The sequence below is a fragment of the Microcebus murinus genome, chromosome 6 (genome assembly GCF_040939455.1).
Source record: "Microcebus murinus isolate Inina chromosome 6, M.murinus_Inina_mat1.0, whole genome shotgun sequence".
Taxonomy (NCBI): domain Eukaryota; kingdom Metazoa; phylum Chordata; class Mammalia; order Primates; family Cheirogaleidae; genus Microcebus; species Microcebus murinus.
The window spans coordinates 87,463,840-87,487,577 of NC_134109.1; the positions used below are offsets into that span (position 1 = coordinate 87,463,840).

Below are 23,738 nucleotides of genomic sequence, written 5' to 3' on the forward strand. Positions count from 1 at the left end.
TGTCTTTTCGGCTAGTACCTTAAAAAAACCAAAACATTGGGCTCCTGGATTTTTATGTGCATTTTATGAAGAATTCATCTGCCATGAGAATGAAATTGAGGTGTATTAATTAAGATTCCATTTGGCTTAAACAAAATAGTTTATTTCTCCATACAATAAACATCTGGAGAAGTGACAACTCTGCACCACAAAAACATCTGGGAGTTTCTAGGTTCAGTTAGCTCACTGTTCCACAATCATCCTGTTCTCATAATCCAAGGTAGAATTCAAATTCAAGAAGGATGGAATAAGGGAAGAAAAAGTAGGTACAAAGGGCTCCTGCTGGCTACTTCTTTGGAAGATTTCTGGAAGTTGCTATAGGACACTTCACTTAAATTATATCAGCTAGAACTTGGTCACATGGCCACACTAAGCTGCGAAGGAGACTGAAAATGTAATGTTTATTTTCTGCAACCAGCTAAATAGTCTATTGTTATTGAAGAAGAGGAGAATGGAAATTGGGGAACAATTAATAGTCTTTGCTCAGAAAGTTGGGGAGAAAAATGCCTGCATATGATTGAATGAGAGAATGTCATAATAAATGACACTGTGCTATCATAAGCTTGAAGACTTAAAGACCAAAGATATGACAAGAAAAGAACAGAAAGCTCAGTATGCCTCATAAGAAAAGGGTCAGGATTAAAACATATAATTTCAATTGGGTATAAAAAAGCAAAAATGCAATGTTAAAAACTAAATGGAAAAAGAGCTACATTACATTATAGATGAAGACATCTCCTAAATTTGCCAATGACCAATAAGTGAAAAGAATAGCTAATATGTTGACTGCCATAATTTTTAACGTACTCACATATCATTTATTTATGATTTATTCCCTGTCAATTTATAAATAGAAATGAGGTGACTGAATTAAAACTCACCATTTCTTAAGCAATTATATGTGGACCAACCAGAAGTTTCCATGGTACTTGGGGAATTAATTTGACTAAAGACATAATGGAATCATTTTTCAATTTCCATATTTTAAAAAATCAATTTTATATTTTTTCACTTTAGGAAAGAATGGTTTAAGTGCCTACATAGACATGTCAAATATGGATATCTAGCAATTAGAGAGATGAAATAAATTTGCTCATGAGTTAACTCATGCTTTCATCATTTAATAAAGTTTTGATGGCTTTCACTATTATATAAATAGGTTCATCCATTGTAATATGCTGTTAAATTTATAACCTTAACAGGCTGTTGACTAACAACCAAAAGTATATAGGACACTGAGTTAAATGTAAGTTAATAAGAAGCATAAAAATAACTCCAAAATTTAATTTTTTAAATTGAGGTATATTTGAAAATTCACAGTTCACATTTAGATAATCTCCAGATCAGTAAAGTCCTAGCTCCTAGAATGGGGTCTGGCAATAAACAATAAGTGTTGTTAAATAATTTTATTCATTTATTTTTATTTATTTATTTTTTTTAGAGACAGAGTCTCATTCTGTCACCCAGGCTGGAGTGCAGTGGTGTACTCATAGCTCACTCCAGCCTCAAACTCCTGGGCTCAAACAATTCTCCTGCCTCAGCCTCCAGAATAGCCAGCATTGCAGGTGGACACCACCACACCTGGCTAATTTTTTATTTATTTTTATTTTTTGTAGCGACAGATCCTCACTATGTTGCCCAGGCTGATCTTGAACTCATGGGCTCAAGTGATCCTCCTGCCTCAGCCTCCCAAACAGCCTATAAAAATTTCAAGGGCATACAAATATATTTAAACTTTAAAATGAAGATATTGGCAGTAAATTTGAAAATAAAATAAAAACAGAGGTTAGCAAATATTTAACAAATAAAATATACCATTATGCTAGCTTCATTATTTATTAAATTTAAGGATTTTTTCAAAACATTTGAAAACAATTTGTTAATATTTTTTCACTTTCTAAGAATTGCAAAGAATGTAAAATATTTGCCCAAAACTTATTTATAGCTAAGAGTAAATTCAATGAGTTACTGTGTCAAGTAATTTCAAAAGAAAAATTGTATAAAACTTTAAAATAATTATAAAATATTATACCTATTATGTAATATAGATGCATTTTAATATGATTGATCTGTGTAGAGTGGTATCAGTATATAACAGTACCTACAGTCTATAAAGAACTTAAAACAGCTCTGATTGAGAGAAAATTTCAGAAAAGGATTCCTGTAATCCCCTGTAAAGGAAAGGAAGGGAGGGACTGAAGATGTCCTAGAGAGGCAGAAGGTAGAATCAAGAGTCAACTGTTCTTTAAAGACAATTCTTTTGAATTTATAATAGCAAACACACACATTATTTAATAATTGGAACAACAGCATGTGGTATATATCAAAAATATAACACTCAGATACAGGATTTTAATATGTCAAAATGCTGCACTTATTTAGAAAAATTCTTTGCTATCTTTGTAATCATGTCAGTGAGCAAAAATCATAGCAGTATAAATACATATCTTAGCCTTATTCTTTAATTAAAGCCACATTAACATTAAACGAGTAAACAACTTGATCAAACGTCAGTGCTTTGCATGGTTTACTATTTACTTACATAATTTAATTATAATTTGCAACTTGATAGTTTAAAATATCATTAAGAAATTCTCCAGACATTTTGGAGCACATTAAACATTTCTGTATGCATGTGCTATGGAGTTTCTATTTATAAATCCATATATAAAGAGGAGTATAAGATAAACAAAGATATTCATCCCATAAATACAAGGGTACAATTTACAACATATAGTCAAGCTGCAACTTTAGGAGATCAGGAGAAATGGAATTAATTTAGAAAAGCTGTTTTCAAACTTTTTAGTCTGGGAACTACTTTACACTCTTACAAATTATTGAGGACAACGAAGAGCTTTTGTATATATGGGTTATAACTACTAAAATTTACTGCATTAGAAATTTAAACTGAGGCATTTTGAAAACATGTATTTATTAACTTAAAAATACCAATAACCCCTTATAGGTCGATATGAACACCAATATAATCATAATGATAGCATAGGAAGAAAGTTGAACTTACACAGTTCCAGTCATTTTCTCCTCTTATCTACTCTTCTGATCCAATTAATTTCCCTAAATATCATTTCTATCCTCATATTTTTCAAATTTCAACCTCTAATGATTCTTCATTGTCTGTAAATAAAAGTTCACATTCCTTAAATTGGCATTCAAGACCCTCGACAGTCTGGCCCTAATTCACTCTTACTATTTGTTACACTTCCTATTCCAGACAGATGGCTCTAGTTTCAGTCTTCTGAACATGACTTTTGGATCTCTGCTGCTATCTTTGTACAACTACTTTTCTTTCTCAATCAACATAAATGTTTCCATCTTTTCTACCACTGTTAATCCTATCCATCCTTCCAGATCTAATTCAAGCTTGGTAGCTAATTTAACATATACACATTATATATTTTTATGTTATACTTTCTGAGCAACTCCCTGGCTTCTGGAGGATAGAATTTCATAAGTTTACTTTATAAATACTTCTATAGGTATTTGTACATATTGAAAGGAACATAGCTTCCCACTCTACACCTGAACAAAGAGTGATAATGTTAATTTCTTCATTCTTTTTTCCCCCAACATATTATGGGAGTACAAATGTTAAGCTAACATATATTGCCCTTGCCCCTCTCCCTGCTCGGGTCAGAGCTTAAAGCATGTCCAACCCCCAGATGGTGTGCATTGCACTCATTATGTATGTATATACCCATCGCCTACTCCCCTCTCCCACCTGCCTGATACCCAATAAATTTTATTACTATATGTCCACTTAGGTATTGATCAGTGAAACCAATTTGCTGGTGAGTACATGTGGTGCTTATTTTTCCATTCTTGGGATACACTTAGTAGAATGGGTTCCAGCTCTATCCAGGAAAATACAAGAGGTGCTATATCACCACTGTTTCTTATAGCTAAATAGTACTCCATGGTGTGTGTATATATATATATATATATATATATATATATATATATATATATATATTAATAAAACGTGGTATATATATATATATATACCACGTTTTATTAATCCACTCATGTATTGATAGGCACTTCAGTTGTTTCCACATCTTTGCAATTGTGAATTGTGCTGCTATAAACATTTGAGTGCAGATATCTTTTTTATACAGTGCCTTTTGTTCTTTTGGGTAGATGCCCAGTAATGGGATTGCTGGATCAAATGGTAGATCTATTTGTATTGTTTTAAGGTATCTCCATATTGCTTTCCACAGAGGTTGAACAAGTTTGCAGTCCCACCAGCAATCTAGGAGTGCTCCTATCTCTCCATATCCACACCAACATTTATTGTTTTGGGACTTGTTAATAAAGGCCATTCTCACTGGAGATAAGTGATATCTCATTGTGGTTTTGATTTGTATTTCCCTGATGATTAGAGATGTTGAGCATTTTTTCATCTTTGTTGGCCATTATTCTGTCTTCTTTTGGAATGTTTCTGTTCATGTCCTTTGCCCACATTTTGATAGGGTTGTTTGATTTTTTTCTTGCTAATTTTCCTGAGTTCTAAATAGATTCTAGTTATCAGCCCTTTATTGGATGTGTAGCATGCAAAAATTTTCTCCTATTCTGTAGGTTGTCTGTTTGCTCTTGGGACAGTTTCTTTGGCTGTGCAGAAGCTTTTTAATTTGATCAGGTCCCATTTATTTATTTTTGTTGCTGTTGTGATTGCCTTTGGGGTCTTATTCATAAATTCTTTGCCTAGGCCAATGTCTACAAGAGTATTTCCAACTCTTTCCTCTAGAATTCTAATAGTTTCACACCATAGTTTTAAGTCTATTACCCAGCATGAGTTGATTTTTGTGAGAGGTGAAAGGTTGTGGATCTTGTTTCAGTCTTCTATATGTGACTATTCAGTTTTCCCAGAACCATTTATTGAATAAAGATTCTTTTCCCCAGTGCATGTTTTTGTCTGCTTTGTCAAAGATTAGATGGCTATATGAGGATGGTTTTATATCTGAGTTCTGTGTTCTGTTCCACTGGTCAATGTTCCTGTTCTTATGCCAGTCCCAAGCTATTTTGACTACTACAGTCTTGTAGTATAGTTTGAAGTCTGGTAAATTAATACCTCCCATTTTGTTTTTATTGCCTACGATTACCTTCACTTATATGGGGTCTTCTCTGGTTCCATATGAAGTGTAAAATTATTTTTTCTATACTCTATGAAAAATGATGATGGTATTTTAATAGTTATTGCATTGACTCTGTAGATCACTTTGGGTAGTATAGACATTTTAACAATGTTAATTCTGCCAAATCACAAGCATGGTATGGTCTTTCACCTGTTTACATCCTCTGCTATTTCTTTCCTCAATTTCTTCATCTTGAGTCTTCTTTAATAAAAAGGAACATAGGATAAAGAGCAAAACAACTATAAAGTCAGGGTTGATATATGGTATTGATTTTGCCAACATTGCTTAATGCTGTCCCAAGCAATTGACTTTTAGATACATTGATTTCCCAGTGTGAAAGAATTTTTTTAATATGTCAAGCAATTAAAAATATAGGAACCTAGTAATATGCTGAAAATAAATAAATAAATAAATAAATAAATAAATAAATAAATAAATAAAATAGGAACCTAGTCATTTTTAAGTCTATTTTTGTCCTAGTTAATGGTAAAATCTTTACAACAATTTTTTGGTATCCTTAACCCTAATATATGGAGGGATAAGATTAACAATGTTCATCACCTATTGAGTGTTAAAGTGCAATGAAGAAATGGTGGGCAATGGGCAGGGAATAGAGGAAAGGCTTTGGGAATGGGCCAATATGGACATAATGTCATGGCTTAACCTGAAAGGGAAGGTGTCCACAAATATTAACAATAACTCTATTATTCAACAGTTATATTTTATGGGCAATTTTTCTGTAAAAGAAAAGCTAGCAAACATTAGAGATTTCATTCCCTAAAATAGCTGAGCATGAAAGAGACTCTAAGCCTGCTACGTCAGCATTCTCCTTTTCATCTAAAAGAAAATGTAATATTGAATAAAGGGAGGAAAGGTAGGAGTAAAGGACTTGAGATAAAGGAAAACATTGACCTCGTACAATTTTATAATGGTAAGACCTTTAGAAACCAACTATGCCATAGGTCCTTAAATAGACACATTTACTCAATTTTGGAGATAATGCAAATTTGTTGAATCAAGGAATTTCTTCAGTATTCCTCACTGTATCAGTACAAATTTAACCAATTAGTATTCTGCTGCATGGTATATTATTTTCATTTGTGCTTCATTTAATGAAAATGAAGAAGAGTTATAGTTATAGTTACCAGAGAGAGTGCTCAAAGAAGTCAGGACTTGTCTGTGAATTGAACCTGGCATAGAATTGGCTCTCAGTGAGAATCTGTTGAATGTAGCAATCAATGTCATAATTCCTCATGTGCTTATAAGCAACTATTAAGCAATTATTAAAATTTTCTGTAGCCTCTTCAGACCTATGTTCTCCAAAATGCTTTGCTCTCTTTTAATTAAGATATATATACATATATGTTTGCTGTTTCTATTAGATTTTAACTTCTCAAGTTCAGAAAACAGGGCTGTTTTTCTCAATTTGTATCCAAAAATTACAGTATTGTTTTATGCATTCTGACAATGCTTCATAAATACTTAAAAATATTACTATCCATTCCTTTGCATTTTCTTCATAAACTCAATTTCTAGATGGGCAGCTATGAAACTCCCAACTGGATGAGCTCTGAATAGTGTGAAGTATACAGAGTATTGGGAAAAGAGATTCTGTACACAGTATATATGTGAGGCAGATGACAAATATTAGCTAGGCTACATTCAATTTCAATGATGTGTGTAGCAATTTTATTACCCAGATAAGAAAACTGAAGCCAAAGGGATAAATAAGAGAATTAAGTGAAGGTATGGGGGAAAAATCAGATTTTCCTTTAATTAAGTGAATATTTTAGAAAACAGCTTCTGGAGCGCTAATTTACACAGATAATTTTCACTTGGCATTTTCTTTGCATTGCATTAGGCACAGGTAAGACGATGTCTCAGGGCTGCACCTTCATGTAGAGAGTATAATTAACAGCAAGTTATATAAAAGGTGCACTAAACTTTTAATCCCTGCATCATCTGAATAAATTTCTTGAAATTTTAGTGTAGTGTATCATTAAAATACAGTATTTAAGGAAGACATATAAAATGAAAGTAAATGGTAAGCTAACAATCTTGTGAAAGTACACATTTTGTAAAAAAAATGTCAACAAAGATTTTTTTCAGGACAGTAACAGTTGTATAGAGCTTTATTAGTTCTTAGAATAGATATGAATATATTTATATATCTCAATTAGCTTCCTTCTTATTTTTTGTCCCAATATAATGTCTGAATATTTTTTGTCCCAATATAATATTTGCTCAACAAATATTTAAAAATTAATTATAAAAATATAAAGTTATATTTAAAATTAGTTATATATAAAAATATATGTTATATATAAAAATATAGTTATAAAATATTATATAACAGGATTAAAAATTTTATTTAAATAAGACATACTATCAATTTAAAACATTCTTTTTTTTAAGGCAGTAGGCTTTGTTTACCATCACTGATAATTGCTTTAATTGGAATTTTATTCACTTTCGGTATATTCAAGACTTATTATGTTAGCAAACATTTCAAGATAAATTTTAGCCAAATAGAAAAGTAAAGATGTTAGCTTATTATATACTTTCATAGTATTATATGATGATTAAGAGCCAGACTGTCGGTGTTAAAATTGCAGTTCTGTCACTTTCCAGGTACAAGAATTTGGGCAAATTACTGTGTTTCAGTTTCTTGATCTATAAAATGGGGATAATAAGAGTACCTGCCTGATAGTCTGCAGGGATGACTAAATGAGTTAATACATAAGAGCACTGGAACAATCCTTGGCATATGGTATGAGTTCAATAAACATTAGGCATTATTGTTACTATTACAGTAAATTAGAAATGTAATTCTAGGGAATAAAAAGCTTAATTTGAATATATAACTATTTCTTTGAATACAGATATCTTTTTCTACAAAATAAAAAATCATCAGTATGCACTTCCTATATTTAATGACCACTCTGATATTTGTATGTATGTGTTATGGGTAGGGGGATCTCAGGCTGAGAAAATAATCACATTAATAATCATAACAACTTCCGGTTGAAACAGAAATAAGAATAAATGGCTATTCTTGGATAATCAGCAAACCTGAATGAATAATTGACATATCTTTCTGTGGTCCCTTGCAGATATCATGGAAATCAGGACAGTGGCAGTTGGAATTGTGGCAATCAAAGGGGTGGAAAGTGAATACTATCTTGCAATGAACAAGGAAGGAAAACTCTATGCAAAGGTATTAATAACTGATACCTTATACTTAATTTTTGAAAGTTAATTTTGTCAAAAATCTTGCCTTTCTGAAAAGTAAAAATGGAATTAATTTCTCTCCAACTGCATAGCTTAATGATTTCATTAAAATACTTTATACTCAGGCATTAAGAAAAAATATTTTCTGGGCAACCTTGGACAAATTGCTTGAGCCCTCTGGACTTTGGTTTCTTCATCTATTGAATGACCTTTAAGTATCCTTCCAGCTCTAAAATTCCATGTGCATTTTAGATATTTAAAGTCTAAACTTTCCGCTTTTTCAGTATTAAAGCTCTTTTTGTTAAAGTTCACCCAATTTGCACATTGCTGACATGAAAATTCTTGCAGAAAAAAAGTCCTGAAGTGTTCAGTTCATTTATCAACATCAATCTCACAATCATGGGCTTTGAACTGTAAGCAGTCATATTGTTCCCACTTTATTATAATGCAAAATATGTAACAGTTCATCCCACTATAATAAAGTATAATTGACTTTCTTTTGTATTCCTACAGCTCAGCATAATGCCTGGCACAGGCTAATTATTATATGAAATACTATAGGTTTAATTGAATGAGCGAATGGTTACATGGATAAACAAATAAATTAACTTTTTATTTCCCGTTACCACTGAAGGCAATGTAGTAGTAAATGAAGAAAAGTTGTGAAATATGTCCCTCACCTGAGGGAGGCAGAACTCTTCTAAACATATCACATTTCCAGTGCTTCTCAGAGAATGAGTGACTTGGAAAGAGCAATATGAGGTCTACTAATTAGGGGAAAATAGATCCTAATACTAAAGAACAATAGATACTGCTAAAAAGCTACATTTTTGAAACCATGTTGTATAACTGTGTATTACCTTATCTTTTTTTTTTGTTTTAAATTTAAGATGCCCTTTTTTGCAAATATATTACACAAGTATATATAATAAACTCCATTAGGCCTACTTGACCTGAGGTTTAAAACAGTCACGTATGTTTCAATTCTGCCAAATACTACCTGCTTATTTTTTGTTTAATTGAGCCCCTCTAAATGTCATTTGGATAATGTTGTTTGTTTGTTGTTTTAACAGAAAGAATGCAATGAAGATTGCAACTTCAAAGAATTAATTCTGGAAAACCACTATAATACATATGCATCAGCTAAATGGACACATAATGGTGGAGAAATGTTTGTTGCCTTAAATCAAAAGGGAGTTCCTGTAAGAGGAAAAAAAACGAAGAAAGAACAAAAAACAGCCCACTTTCTTCCTATGGCAATAACTTAATCGCATATGGTCCATAAGAAACCAGTTCGAGCAGGGAGATTTCTTTAAGTGGACTGTTTTCTTTCTTTCTTTTCTTTTCTTTTTCTTTTTTAAGTAACCAAGAAAGGCTGGAAAACTACTGAAAAACTGATCAAGCTGGACTTGTGCATTTTTGTTTAAGACACTGCATTAAAGAAAGATTTGAAAAGTATACACAAAAATCAGATTTAGTAACTAAAGGTTGTAAAAACTTGTAAAACTGGTTGTACAATCATGGTGTTAGTAATGTTTTTTTCTTAAATTAATTTACCCTTAAGAGTATGCTAGATTTGATTATCTGATAATGATTATTTAAATATTCCTATCTGCTTATAAAATGGCTGCTATAATAATAATAATGCAGATGATATTATATAAGATATGTCAGACCTAAAGGCTGCTGGAATGATTTGTCAGATAATCAAGCCAACACTAACTATGGAAGATGAGCAGTATTTAAAATGCTTTCTAGTGAAAAAATTATAAGTTGCTTAAACTCTAGTCAGAATAAAAAGAATATTCTCTAAAATTCTATTATGAAATTGAGTCAAACAGGTAGTTTTACAAAAGTATAGAATTAGAACATGCTTGAACCTATTAACAAGAACAAAGTTCCTAATGCTGCTCAAATTGAAAGGGGATATTTTAAAAAATCTTATATGTAAAATAGCAATAATGTTGATAATACTGTACTTCATCTCACTTGCCACAAAATAACATTTTATAATCCCTAAAAGTAAAATTCATAAATCCTCAAGTTTTTTTTCAAATAACATAATCTATCTTTTATATAATTCATATTTGGGAATATGGCTTTGAATAATGTTCTTTCCATAAATAATCATGCTTTTTTTCCTGTGGTTACAGCATTAAACTCTATTTTAAGTTGTATTTGAACTTTATTGTTTTGTTATTTAAGTTTATGTTATTTATAAAAAAAACAACCTTAATAAGCTGTATCTGTTTCATATGCTTTTAATTTTGTAGGGATAACAAAACTGTCTGGCTCAACTGCAAATTTCCCCTCCCCCTTGTGACTGATACCAAGTCTAGTACACAGCACTTGGACCAGCAAATCCTGGAAGGCAGACAAAAATGACAGCCTGCAGCAATGCTTACAATAGATGTCTCCCAGGGAACAGTAAAAATATGTGAAAAATGTTTTGACACACTCTCTTGCCAATTGAATTAAATAAGTTAAATCATTACAAATAAAAGAGTTTATAGGATTTCAAAGTAAGAAATAGTTGAGTGCATGAATAGAAAAGTATCATATTTAAAAACTATGTATATATACATTTAGAAATTTTTTAACCTCTAGAAATCTCTGCCATTCAAAAGATAGCAGCATTGAAAGTTGTTTTCCTATTAGATGGCAAAAGCACAATGCCCCAGATAGAGGATATACTTAGGGAAAGGAGACCCTGAATATCATGAATGCTTGAGGGCAGGCTATAGATAATTGATTTTTATAAAGATTAATTCCTATTTCAAAATTCTTCCATTGGCAGCAGATCTTAGTAGTATTTTGTATGTTCGCCAATGGAAGCCAACATTCATTTAAATTAAACTGTTGGTATGCTAATCATTGTGGTTTTAATTTCAAAATATTTGTCATTCAAGTCCCTTTACATAAATACTATTTGGTAATACATTTACAGGTGATAATTATACGAAATGTCTAGGTCAACAGAAACAACAGATTCACTTTATTTTCTTGTGCTTCACTTACATGAACAGGCTGTAGGAAGTTAAAAAGAATTGCTCTTCCTCAAATATGCTCTTGGAAGATAGCATGAATGATACCCTAAACTATCATCTGATTCAAGGACCTTGCTAGCCTAGGTTCCTAGATTAGGCTTCTATGACAGGCATCTTGTGAGCATAAAGAGCACAGAGGACAACTTATGTTTTTCACATTTCTTTCCTTAGTGACCATCAGAGTGTCGGTCCATAATCAATTTTTTATGTGAATTCATTCAATGTTTAAGTATAGAAGAAAATTCATACTGAAACTAATCATACTTAATTTTAAAGAGTTAGAGTGAAACATGATTATATAGAATTTAAAACAGAAATAGTGTACATACATACAGGATAAAAGCTATATTAGGACCAAATACTCTTATCTGTGGAGTGATCATTACCATCAAATTACACACCAATGCCAAATTAGGCAAAACCAATATTTAGCAGTGAATCCATTCCTGATAGTATAGATTGTCTACAATATTTTTCTAGAAACATTTACTTTTAATTCTTTGTTTTCATCCTATATTTTTTACATTTATGATGCAAATTTTAGAAAATAAAATCTGTTCTAGTTACATACACTTAGAACTGTAGAATTTTAAAACTGTAAGGGGCCTCTGTCCCTCTTACTCATTTGTAGACCAGGAAATTGAGATTTTAATACACCCAAACCCATATGGCTGGCTAGGTACAGAACTGTCACAAAAGTATAAGTCACTTAGCATATGCTTCTTACCCTTAGGTTATGAGGATTATTAGTTAGTGGTATCCTGTTTTTGTTTTTTATTTTTATTGAGATATGATCTTTGCATATGCACGCAAATATGACCGTGTTTTGGCAATTCACTTCACACCAAATGATTAATCTATGCTGCTATGATTTGATTCAAAAGGAGAAAAGAAATGATGCAATTTCCAATTCTGATTCCTATTCTACTTTTACATAAGTCCCTTTATTTATGAATGGAAAGTATTGCAAAAAAAAATCCATATAAACAGAGTGATCCTTTCTAAAATGCTCTTTGAAAGAGAAAATTAAATACATGGGTTTCCAACAATTAGGAAGGAAAAGATTAAATAGAAGAACATGAAATGTTACCAAAGTAACACAAGAGATACTTTCAATACAGTAAGTGAACTAAAACATTTTGGCATAGATAATCCATAATATAAATCATCAGCCTTTGAGTTGCCTGCAAATTCAATTAAATGACAGAAGAGAAGGAAGATGCTGGAGATGAATTCTTAGAGTTTCTATTTCTTAGAGTTTGCTCTTCTGGTTCTCTAGAATGCCAAAGAACATAAAGATGGACCAGGGGACCCAGCTTTATATAGTAAAAGCAATTCTGTAACAACAAGCACTCTAAAGCAGTGCCCCTTATAATTTTCTACTGAAATACCTATAATGATAGAGGTATAAAATGAGAGTCTAGGGAATAATGCAAAGGTAGCCCACCAAAGACAGAAAATTTCTTGAAAACTTCTTTTATATTACAATTCATGTGATTTTGCATTTTATTACATAACACATTTATGTTTGCTTTAATATGAAAATATCTCCAATTAACAGCAGGGAGTAAAATTGGTGCTTTAGGATGACTTACAAGATTTATCATGTGGCTTCATTTATACCCTTACCCCATTGCCATTTACTTAGTCATGAATAAGACACAAGAATTCATCTACCTCCCATAGTACAACTTTACACATAAATAACACACAGCTAAAGAAAAACAAAACATAAAATAAGTTCACCATGTACAGGAGTGATGTTATATATATTTAACAGCCAATATGGGTGGGTACTGGCCAATCAGAATATACCATTCATCTACCAGAATGAATGTGAGCCTCTATGACTAACTGGGTACCAGATGATTATCAGCCTTGATCATGTCTATGATCACCCTAAAACAGAGTTTTGGAAAATATCTATTAATTGGTCTCTCTGGTTTGAGTTCCTACTGTGTATCTTAATATGAAATAGTTCATTAAAGCTTCATGTCTAACTACTTCAGCATTGTTGTCAGCTACTCTTTATTTCACTTCTATGTGGTATTTATTCAACAAAGCTGCTACCTTCATTGAAGATGACTTGTTTCTTCAGGCCCACATATGCTCCCACCTAACCTCCAACTTTGAATGGTATATTGAGAAAATTTACTTTCTCTTGAGTTGAAGAGATGTGACAGGAAGCGAGAAATAGTACTAGTCTCTTCCCAACAATCCTTGATTCCTCCCTTCTCAAACTATACCTTTCAGGGAACTAGGAATTTAGTCTCAAATAGGAAGATGCCACTTATGTTTTCCTTTTACTTCCTGATCATTATGTGGTTTCATTTTCCAAATCCTTATCATTAAATTTATGAGAGCCTATACAAAATTATTTTCTTTCATATCATTGGTACTTATATCCTAAATAATTGAAATGTGAATAAGAACAATTAGCTTAAAGATGACAAATCCTTCTCTTGATGAATCCTGCCATGTGTTAGTTATCTATTGCTGTGTAACAAACTAAAACTTAATGGCTTAAAACAACAAATATGTATTATCTTATAGTTTATGTGGCTCAGGGACCTAGGCATGGTTCAGCTAGGTGTCTCTGGTCAGAATGCCTCATGAAGCTGCAGTCAAGGTGTTGACCAGGGCTTCAGTCATCTATCATAACACTCAACTCAGAGATAGATCCATTTTAGGTCCTCAGGTCCTGGCTGTTGGCTGGACACAGCACTTCCTCACCACATGGACCTCTCCATTCCACTGCTTGCAAAATGACAGTTTGTTTCCCACAGAGCAAGGAATCAGAAAGAGTGAAAGAAAGTGCCCAAATGGAAGCCATAGTATTTTTTAATAACCTAGTTTTAAAAGTGATGTCACTTCTGCTTACACTTATGGGGAAGGTATTACACGAGGGCATAAATACTGGAGGGTGGGGATCACTGGAGACCATCTTAAAAGCTGCCTAATCCAAGTCATAAACTAGATGTTTTTAAAGCCACTGCCACAAATTGGGATTCTACAGGCCCTAGGTAAAAGTAATTAATGGCTTTCAGTGGTGAGCCATTCAGCAGAGAAAGAGATGAAGTAAATATAATCTCTGTGGAAACATTCTTGATTCTTCCCTGAGGGATACTGTACGGTCCATTCCTACCCAGGATAATTAAGGAAAGGTTTGAACTATAGTCTGGACTTCCTATTAGCCCGAGTTGAGCCTCTTTACAACTCCTCATGTAGCTGGAAGACTAACAATATCACTTTGCATCCATATGAAGGAAATTACTCTGCCTTCAGACTCAAAATGAAGATAATCCTCCCTTAACTGCCCTACCTCAAGAGAATAAGTTCGTGGATGTCAGTTGAAAATCCTTTAGGCTATAGACAGTTTTGTTCTAAATAGTGGAGGCCATTAGTCACAAGTTGCCCCAAACTATCTAAGGATAAGACCTAAAAAGAATCAATCAAAGAATCGTTTCTTTGAAACGTTTCTGTTCATGTCCTTTGCCCATTCTTTGATAGGGTTGTTTGATTTTTTTTCTTGCTGATTTTCCTGAGTTCTATATAGATTCTAGTTATCAGCCCTTTATTGGATGTGTAACATGCAAATATTTTCTCCCATTCTGTAGGTTGTCTGTTTGCTCTCATGATAGTTTCCTTGGCTGTGCAGAAGCTTTTTAATTTGATCATGTCCCATTTATTTACTTTTGTTCTTATTGTGATTGCCTTTGGAGCCTTCTTCATAAATTCTTTGCCTAGGCCAATGTCTATAAAGAGTTTTGGAAAAATGTTCAACATCTGTAATCATCAGGGAAATGTGAATCAAAACCACAATGAGATATCACTTAACTCCAATGAGAATGGACTTTACCAAAAAGTCCCAAAACAATAAATGTTGGCATGGATGCAGAGAGATAGGAACACTCACACACTGCTGGTAGGACTGCAAACTAGTATAACCTCTGTGGAAAGCAATATGGAAATAACTCAAAGAGATACAAGTAGATCTACCATTTGATCCAGCAATCCCATTACTGCACACCTACCCAAAAGAACAAAAGACATTCTATAAAAAAGACATCTGGGCTGTGGAAACAGCCCAAGTGCCCATCAATCAAAGAATGGATTAATAAAATGTGGTATATGTACACCATGGAGTACTATTCAGCTCTAAGAAACAATGGTGATATAGCACACCTTATATTTTCCTGGTTAGAGCTGGAACCCATACTACTAAATGAAGTATCCCAAGAATGGAAAAACAAGCACCAGATATATTCTCCAGCAAACTGGTATTAACTGAGTAGCACCTAAGTGGACACATAGGTACTACAGTAATAGGGTATTGGGCAGGTGGGAGGGGGGAGGGGGCGGGTATATACATACATAGTGAGTGAGATGTGCACCATCTGGGGGATGGTCATGATGGAGACTCAGACTTTTGGGGGGAGGGGGGAAAATGGGCATTTATTGAAACCTTAAAATCTGTACCCCCATAATATACCAAAATAAAAAAAATAATTAAAAAAAAAAAGACATCTGCACTCGAATGTTTATAGCAGCACAATTCAGAATTGCAAAGATATGTAAACAACCCAAGGATCCATCAATACATGAGTGGATTAATAAAATGTGGTATATGTATACCATGGAGTTCTACTCAGCCACAAAAAACAATGGTGATCTAGCACCTCTTGTATTATCCTGGATAGAGCTGGAACCCGTTCTATTATGTGAAGTATCCCAAGCATGGAAAAACAAGCACCATATGTACTTACCATCAAATTGGTTTTAACTGATCAACACTTAAGTGGACATATAGTGATAGCACTCACTGGGTGTCAGGCAGATGGGAGGGGGGAGGAGGGTATGTGTATAGACACATATAATGGGTGTGGTCCGCACCATCTAGGGGATAGACACGCTTGAAGCTCTGACTCAGGGTGGGGCAAGGGCAATATACATAACCTAAACATTCCTAAAAAGTATTGAAAGCAATTGATTTCAATGCTAGATGCACACAAGATTTTTTTTTTTTTTAATAATGAGGCCTAGGCCCTCCCATCCCAAGCCAATTGCATCAGTATACATATGAGGAAGCCCAAGCAGTGGTATTTTTAAAACTCCCCAGAAGATTCTAATGTGCCTAGGCAATTGAGAACTAATTATGTACATGGGGAAAAACCCCCCAAAACAAAAACATCTCTTTAGTAACTATATCTGGTTCTTCATCTTTTTTTTTATTCCTAAAACACCTTGAAAAGACTTATTCCCGACACCCTCCAGCTACCATGCCCCCACCTCAGGTTTTCCTAGATGCCTACATATTTTTTTGCTATTCACAATTGGGACTAAAAGGAAATGAAAACACTAGAAATAAATAGAGCAACAATTATTTTTGCTTCAAAATGATTACTGACCACAAAGTGCACAAATGTGTCCCCTCCCCCACCACAGTCCCCTTTCAAACAGAGAAGTCTCATTGATTCTGCTAGAATATATTTCAGATCATGCAACTCCTCTGTTCAAAACTGCAATTGTTTTCCAGATGACTCAGAATTGAAGCCTGTTCTTATAGTGGCTAAAGAGTGGCAATGGAGGAGGATAAGTAATTAAAAACTTTTCTTCTGAATTAGGTGTTGGCAAGACAACAGGGAAAATGTAATAAAAATCTGGAGGAATTGTGCAGTCACTTTTTTGGCCGATATTACTGAATTCTAAGTTTATTATAAAGAAACTGAACTCGGGCATTAGGGACAATATTTAATGATAATTATTAGAATCCTACTCAGAGGAAAGCCCTGCATCAAAAAGATGAATGTACCTTTTTATGTTTTAAGTGAATATAAAATATTCAAGCCATATATAGATATCAATGATTCTCCATTTTACTGAAATTTTTCTATTAATCAACCAATTAATGGAACTGACTAGGTCAGATGAGAGGACTTCCACTTTTATTTAACTTATCTCCTATTGTTAGTTATTTTTTGGTTGTTTCACATTTTTATTAACATAAATACGGATATTTTTGTATATACTTCCTCATATTTCTGATTTTCTTAGGATGATTACACAAAATTCGTTTGAAAAACTGATTTTCAGAAAGTTTTTTCCAAAATACATTCTAATCATCAGTGCATGGATATGGATATACATTCTAATTTTTATGTTCAAAATTTAATCAGCTTTTATTCTTATATCAATCTCATATGCTGCCTAATTTTTTAATCTTCCTAAATTACTGTTCTGTATCAGTTGCCAATTTAAGACCCATACTGGCTTCTTGTTGTCTATTGGGTTTAGTTAAATTCCTAAAACTGGTACCCAAAGCTGTTAAATAATTGGCTCTACCTTACCTTTCCAATTTTCTCACTGTTCAATACAAACCTTATAGTTTCTTTAAGCCTTTGTGTTTACCATGCTTTACACAGACCACGTTGATTCTGCCTTTGAGCTTTCTGTATATTGTCCCAATAATCTAGAATATCTCTGCTGTCACTGAGAATTCATATCCTGTTCTGCTCTTAGGGACAAGCCTCAAGTTTAATGATTTTTTCCTTCTCTGAATTCTATTGCACTTTAGTAAACAATTGCACACATACATAGACACATACTCAGATACATATATGTACATATATAATGTTTATGAATATGTGTCTTCATCTACTTCAGTTAAACAAGCACATCTTGAGAATCTACCATCTTTGTGTCAGGCACTATATGATAAATATGTGTTAAGTGTGATAAAAGTAAAAATGGCTATTGCCTTTTTAAAACTCCCCATGGAAGCTAGTAATAAAGTAGAACCTCAAAAAGTACTACATACTCTTAATACTTGCTAACTGTTCCATACCAATTATCCAAATTATTATTAAATCTAATTCATAACAATCAAATCTGGATAGTTCTGTAAAAATACTGCCAATTTCTGGTTCTTTGAGCTACTCTATGCCTTATGTTATCCACTCCACTTCTGTTCATAGTCTTTTTCCACATAGTATAAAATACAACCAATAATAATGCAACAATACAACTTATGAAATTGATATCACATTGGGGATTTGTGTGTGTGGCTGTCTTACTACTGTTTTGAGGATTTCCTCACTCTTTAGCTATGCAAATTTCTTAGTTTTCTTTCAATGGTATATAATAAAGAACATAATGTGGAGATTTTACTTAATTCCAAAGTGCTATCTTATATCCAACTTTTAAGGGTTCTTTTTTAATTGTCAATGAACACTGCTAACAGTAAGAGATAACAAAATGACAGAGGTGCCAATTACAATCCAAGTACCTTTTTATAACATATGGAGTCTGAACCCATCTGGCTATTACTTTAAGTATTTCTATAACATGTCATTTGCTAAACATCAACTATTAATAGTACTTGTGTATGAGTAACTACTGTGTTTCTTTTTTGTCTCCTCACAGTACAGTAATGTGCACCATGACTTGAAAGCTAGTTGAATATAAGGATTTCTCTTATTGCTTGTGGTTTTTTTGTGTTTTTTTGAGACAGAGTCTGGCTCTGTTGCCCAGGTTAGAGCGCTGTGGCATCAGCCTAGCTCACAGCAACCTCTCAAACTCCTGGGCTAAAAGTGATCTTACTGCTTCAGCCTCCCGAGTAGCTGAGACTACAGGCATGTGTCACCACGCTGGCTAATTTTTTTGTATAAATATTTTTAGTAGTCTAGATAATTTCTTTCTATTTTTAGTAGAGATGGGGTCTCGCTCTTGCTTAGCCTGGTCTCGAACTCCTGACCTCGGGCAATCCTCCCGCCTCAGCCTCTCAGAATGCTAGGATTATAGGCGTGAGCCACTGTGCCCAGCCTATTGCTTATGGTTTAAACTATAGTTTATAAAAATCATGAGATTTGATAATGCTTTAATCTTAAAGTCAGATAAAGAGGAAAAGTTGGGTTTAAAATTGGAGGAGAGGTATAAAAATAATTTTTCAAAAATGATCTTATCTTTACTTTGAAAGCTTAAATGGGGTGTACCATAATAAGATAAATGAACATTAAAACTTTAGTCTTGTAAATAATCTAACAATATACTGGTTAAGGGGAGCTAGCTTGTAAATCTTGAGTCATTCCAGATACTGAAATTCTATAATTGCTTACATTCCAGTCCTCAACAGGGAGCTATTATGCCATTTTGTTTGGAAGGCAAATTTTAACTATCCATTGTCTGTTTCTTTCATTAAAAACAAAAACAGAAAATTTTTGTTAAAATTCAGGAAAAAAGTTAACTTCACATGACAATAAGAATCTCAAATGTCAAGAAGAAGAAATTATGTTTTAAGTATGTTTTGGATTAGAAGAAGTAATTTTAAGATAGTATAAATGAGCACAAATTATTCTATTCCTTGAAACTACCTAATTTTTCAGTTGGAAAAATAAGGCTCAAAGCAGTTATATGACCTGCTCAAGGACATTCCAGTCTTTTATGTGCAAGTTGAATCCATGAGAACTAGAAAAACATTAGAGACTATAGAAAAGTCTTCATATAAAAACATCCTTTTGGTCCCAGTAAATAAATTATCAGAGTCTTATGTTTAAGGCATTTTCTATAGTGTGACTGAGTCCAAAGCAGCACAGAAACTGTAAAGCAATAAGTAGGATATGGTACTCAGCTGCTATAGCTCAAGCTCCTTTACAGTGATTTCCTATAGGATAGTAGTCCTCAAAGTTTTTGGTCTCAGGGCCCTTTTATACTCTACAGAATAAATGAAGACATTAAATAACTTCTGTTTATGTGGGCTTTTATATCTACTAATATTGGCTTGATAAGCAATTAAAAGTGGAAAATGTTAAATATGTATTTCTTAATTCATTAAAAATAACGGGAATAAACCCATTTCATGTTAATATAAATAGCATCTTTTATAAAAATATAACTTTACCTTCAAGAAAAAGATTTGAGAAGAATTACATTGTTTTACATTTAAAACTGGTAGAAGATAGCTGGATTTTAATATATACTTTCACATTTATTCTGTTGTGATATTTTGGAAGTATATATTTACATATTAATATTAAAGTATACAAAGAAAATCCAGCATCACACAGATATGTAGTTAGAAGAAGGAGGAATATTTTAATAGCCTTTTCACATAATTGCAAATATTCTTTGATACTACAGCAAAACTTGACAAGTTTGTAGTTTCTTAATGGTGGGTTGCAATGTGGAATCTGAAACCATTTCACTGTGCTTTATGTACTCTATTACATTAAAAGCCATTGATCTTGGGTTTTTAAAATCTACGTATGATTTTTTTTTTTTTTTTTTGAGACAGAATCTCATTTTGCTATCCAGGCTGGAGTGCAGAGGTGTGATCATTGCTCACTGCAGCCTCAAACTCCTAGGTGATCCTCCTGCCTCAGCCTCCCAAATAGCTAGGACTACAGGCATTTGCTATCATGCCCAGCTAATTTTTTAAATTTTCTGCAGAGACAGGATCTCACTATGTTGTCCAGGCTGGTCTCAAACTCCTGGCTTTAAGCAATCCTCCTGCCTCAGCCTCTGAAAGTGCTAGGATTACTTGTGTGAGCTACCACGCCCAGCCTATGTATGATTTTTAAAAAACGTAATGCATTGGTCACTTGGAAAATACTCGCTTAGTGACTTATGTAGATCTTCTAAGTGCTAACACATTTATTTATACAATATCAATAAATTATATTCATTAATATTACCACTGATATCATCAGAAAAGTCTTTGAGTACAGAAAAACTCTCAAGATTGTGGTGGTGAATACAACTACAAAATTTTTGTTTGATAGCTAAAATTATTATCATTGGCCACAGTCAAAGCAGTCTATTAACTAAGGATTATTACACTATTCTTTAACTGAATGCCTGTAGTAGACATTTAGCTGTCTTCTAAAATGTGTGCTCTCCTTTCCATAGTATAGAGTTATCACTAGGTAGCAGCAGTCAGAGTTTTTATTTGCCATACTTCCTTAGATCTAGACAGATATACCAGTGACTTATTCTCACTATGGTATGTGACTGGAAGTGATGTGGGTCACTACTGAACCAAGACTTTTAAGAGTGTATGCCCACTCCTTTTTTATTCTCCTGATGAGACAAATTCAAATGACTATTCAGTTCTATAGGATGGCGAACCCTAAAGATGGAAGTAACCTGGAGCTCGGAATCACTGTGTGGAGGAGAGGCACACACTGAACACTAATTAATATAAAAACTCAGGAGATAGCATTAAAAGTAGATTAGAGTTCTGGAGTAATGTGAGAGGCTTAAAGTTCAACTAAAAAACACATACATTTGAAGATTTCCTTGTAGTCACAATGTAAGCAGAAGTTTTCAGGAAAAAATATACCTCTTTAAGTAATCATTATCTTTTTGAAATGATAGAACTCCCCATTTAGTTCTCCTATCAAAAACAGTGGTGTGTAGCAGATATATCCTACACAATGGAGGTTCTGTTTCTCTTAGAGATTTAGAAATTTTGGCCCTTTGCTATCATTGTGCCACTATACTACTTTAACCCCAGAGCATGGATTTTCCAACTATCTAAATGATTGCTTTCTATTTCTAGAGTCCCTGCTTTTTTATTTTTAGAGGAGTCCATAAACAAAACTGAGAAACAGGAGAATTTTCCTCCCTAGTCTCCTACTATCTTTCTGGCTCTTCTACTCACATCCTTCCTTGTTCCTTCTCACCTATTAAAATTGAATCAAAGAAATAATCTAAAAACTCATTCGCATTTGCCATAAATGAAGAATTAAGGTTGTAGTAACTCTCATAAGTTACAACTCTTATCCTATGATAATAACTTTAAGCTTTAATATACTTACAAACCTGTAAAATTAAATGACTGAGAGGCAGTATGTGAAGTTGTTAAGAGTTCATATTTTAAGGCCAAAATTTCAGGGATTTCAATTCCTATTCCAGCACTTATCAGTTATGTGACTTTAGGTGAGTTACTTGATCTACTTATGTTTCAGTTTTCTCATTTATAAAATGAGGACGATAATAAAAGCTACCTGCCACACAAGAAGATTACTAATAAGGCTCTATTAAGTTAACAAACTTTATCAGGTACATACTTCAAATCAAAGATTTTTCCAGGTTGAACATAAATTATTAAATTTTAATTTTAAGCAATATATAAGAAACACCATTATAACCTGGTCCCCACTCCCACAGACTTAGGTGATCTCATTTAGAAACAAAAAAAATCTTGTTATGTTTTAGAATCAAATATAAAAATTATTTTCAAATATTATGGGTAATTAAAATGTATGACACATTTATCAAGCTTTCCCATTAATATAAAAACCAAGTATGTTTGAAGCACATAGAATTCTTATTATTTTTGAAATGAAAATAACTATTTTATAGGGACTACAATATAAAACCTCTTTACAGGTATTAGAGTTCATTACATAGAGTAATTCTTCATTTTAGAGTGTATAATATGGATACTTAAATAATAATAACTTCTAAAAAACAAGGATTATCATGAAACAACATATAAATAATGAATATTTGGAATAAATATAACTGAGATAAAAGCTCATAAGTAATATTCTCTAGAAGAAGAAAAGAACTTTTTCAACTACTCTATAACCTATGGAGTAACTTTACTATATTCTCTTGGTGGTCAAAAACACTGGTCAAAACCTGTTAATTATTTTTAGTTTTCAAACACTGACTATTAAATATTAAAATATAAAACAGGAGACTGAATTAAATCTATATATATCAAGATGGGTAAATCTAGAGAATGTTGCATAAAGAAAATTTTTAAAGATTCATATATATTATTTATGTAAAAAACAAAAAACAATATTATATAAATAAAGGATGTCCATCAATTTAAGCATAATCATAACCTCTTGGTAAGGGAGAGACATGTTTAGGAGTGGTAAAACAGATCTGTAAATAATAGAATGGAAAAACAAATATGGCAAAATGTAAATATTTGTTACATGTCAGAAATATCCTTCACTATACTTTCCTGCATGTTTGAATAAAATATAATAAAAACAAATCTAAATAAAAATAAAAAAGCAAGACTCAACTATATGTTGTTTATAAGAAGTACACATTAAATACAAAAACACAAACCCATAGTAAGTAAAATTATAGGAAAAGATACACCATATAACCATAACCATAAGAAATCTGAAGTGGCTATAATAAGCTTAGACAAAATAGAACTCAAAGGAAGGAGTGTTATCATAGATATAACGGAACATTTTATAATGATTAAAGAAAAAACTTAATAATAATAAAATACATGTGC

General features: G+C 32.7%; 2 protein-coding genes across 3 annotated transcripts in view; one reads left to right on the top strand and one right to left on the bottom strand.

Annotated features, from left to right (window-relative positions):
- The window catches only part of FGF7 (fibroblast growth factor 7), a 63,096-nt gene extending 52,496 nt beyond the window's left edge, over positions 1–10,600 (top strand). For both annotated transcript variants that reach the window (XM_012763526.3, XM_076004345.1), the window contains exons 3-4: positions 8,306–8,409; positions 9,497–10,600. In XM_012763526.3, the coding sequence (XP_012618980.1) occupies positions 8,306–8,409; positions 9,497–9,691 (299 nt within the window). In that variant the 3' untranslated portion in view covers positions 9,692–10,600. The remainder of the gene's footprint in view (positions 1–8,305; positions 8,410–9,496) is intronic.
- Positions 1–23,738, bottom strand: part of FAM227B (family with sequence similarity 227 member B) — a 193,274-nt gene that overhangs the window by 118,349 nt on the left and 51,187 nt on the right. The window lies entirely within an intron of this gene.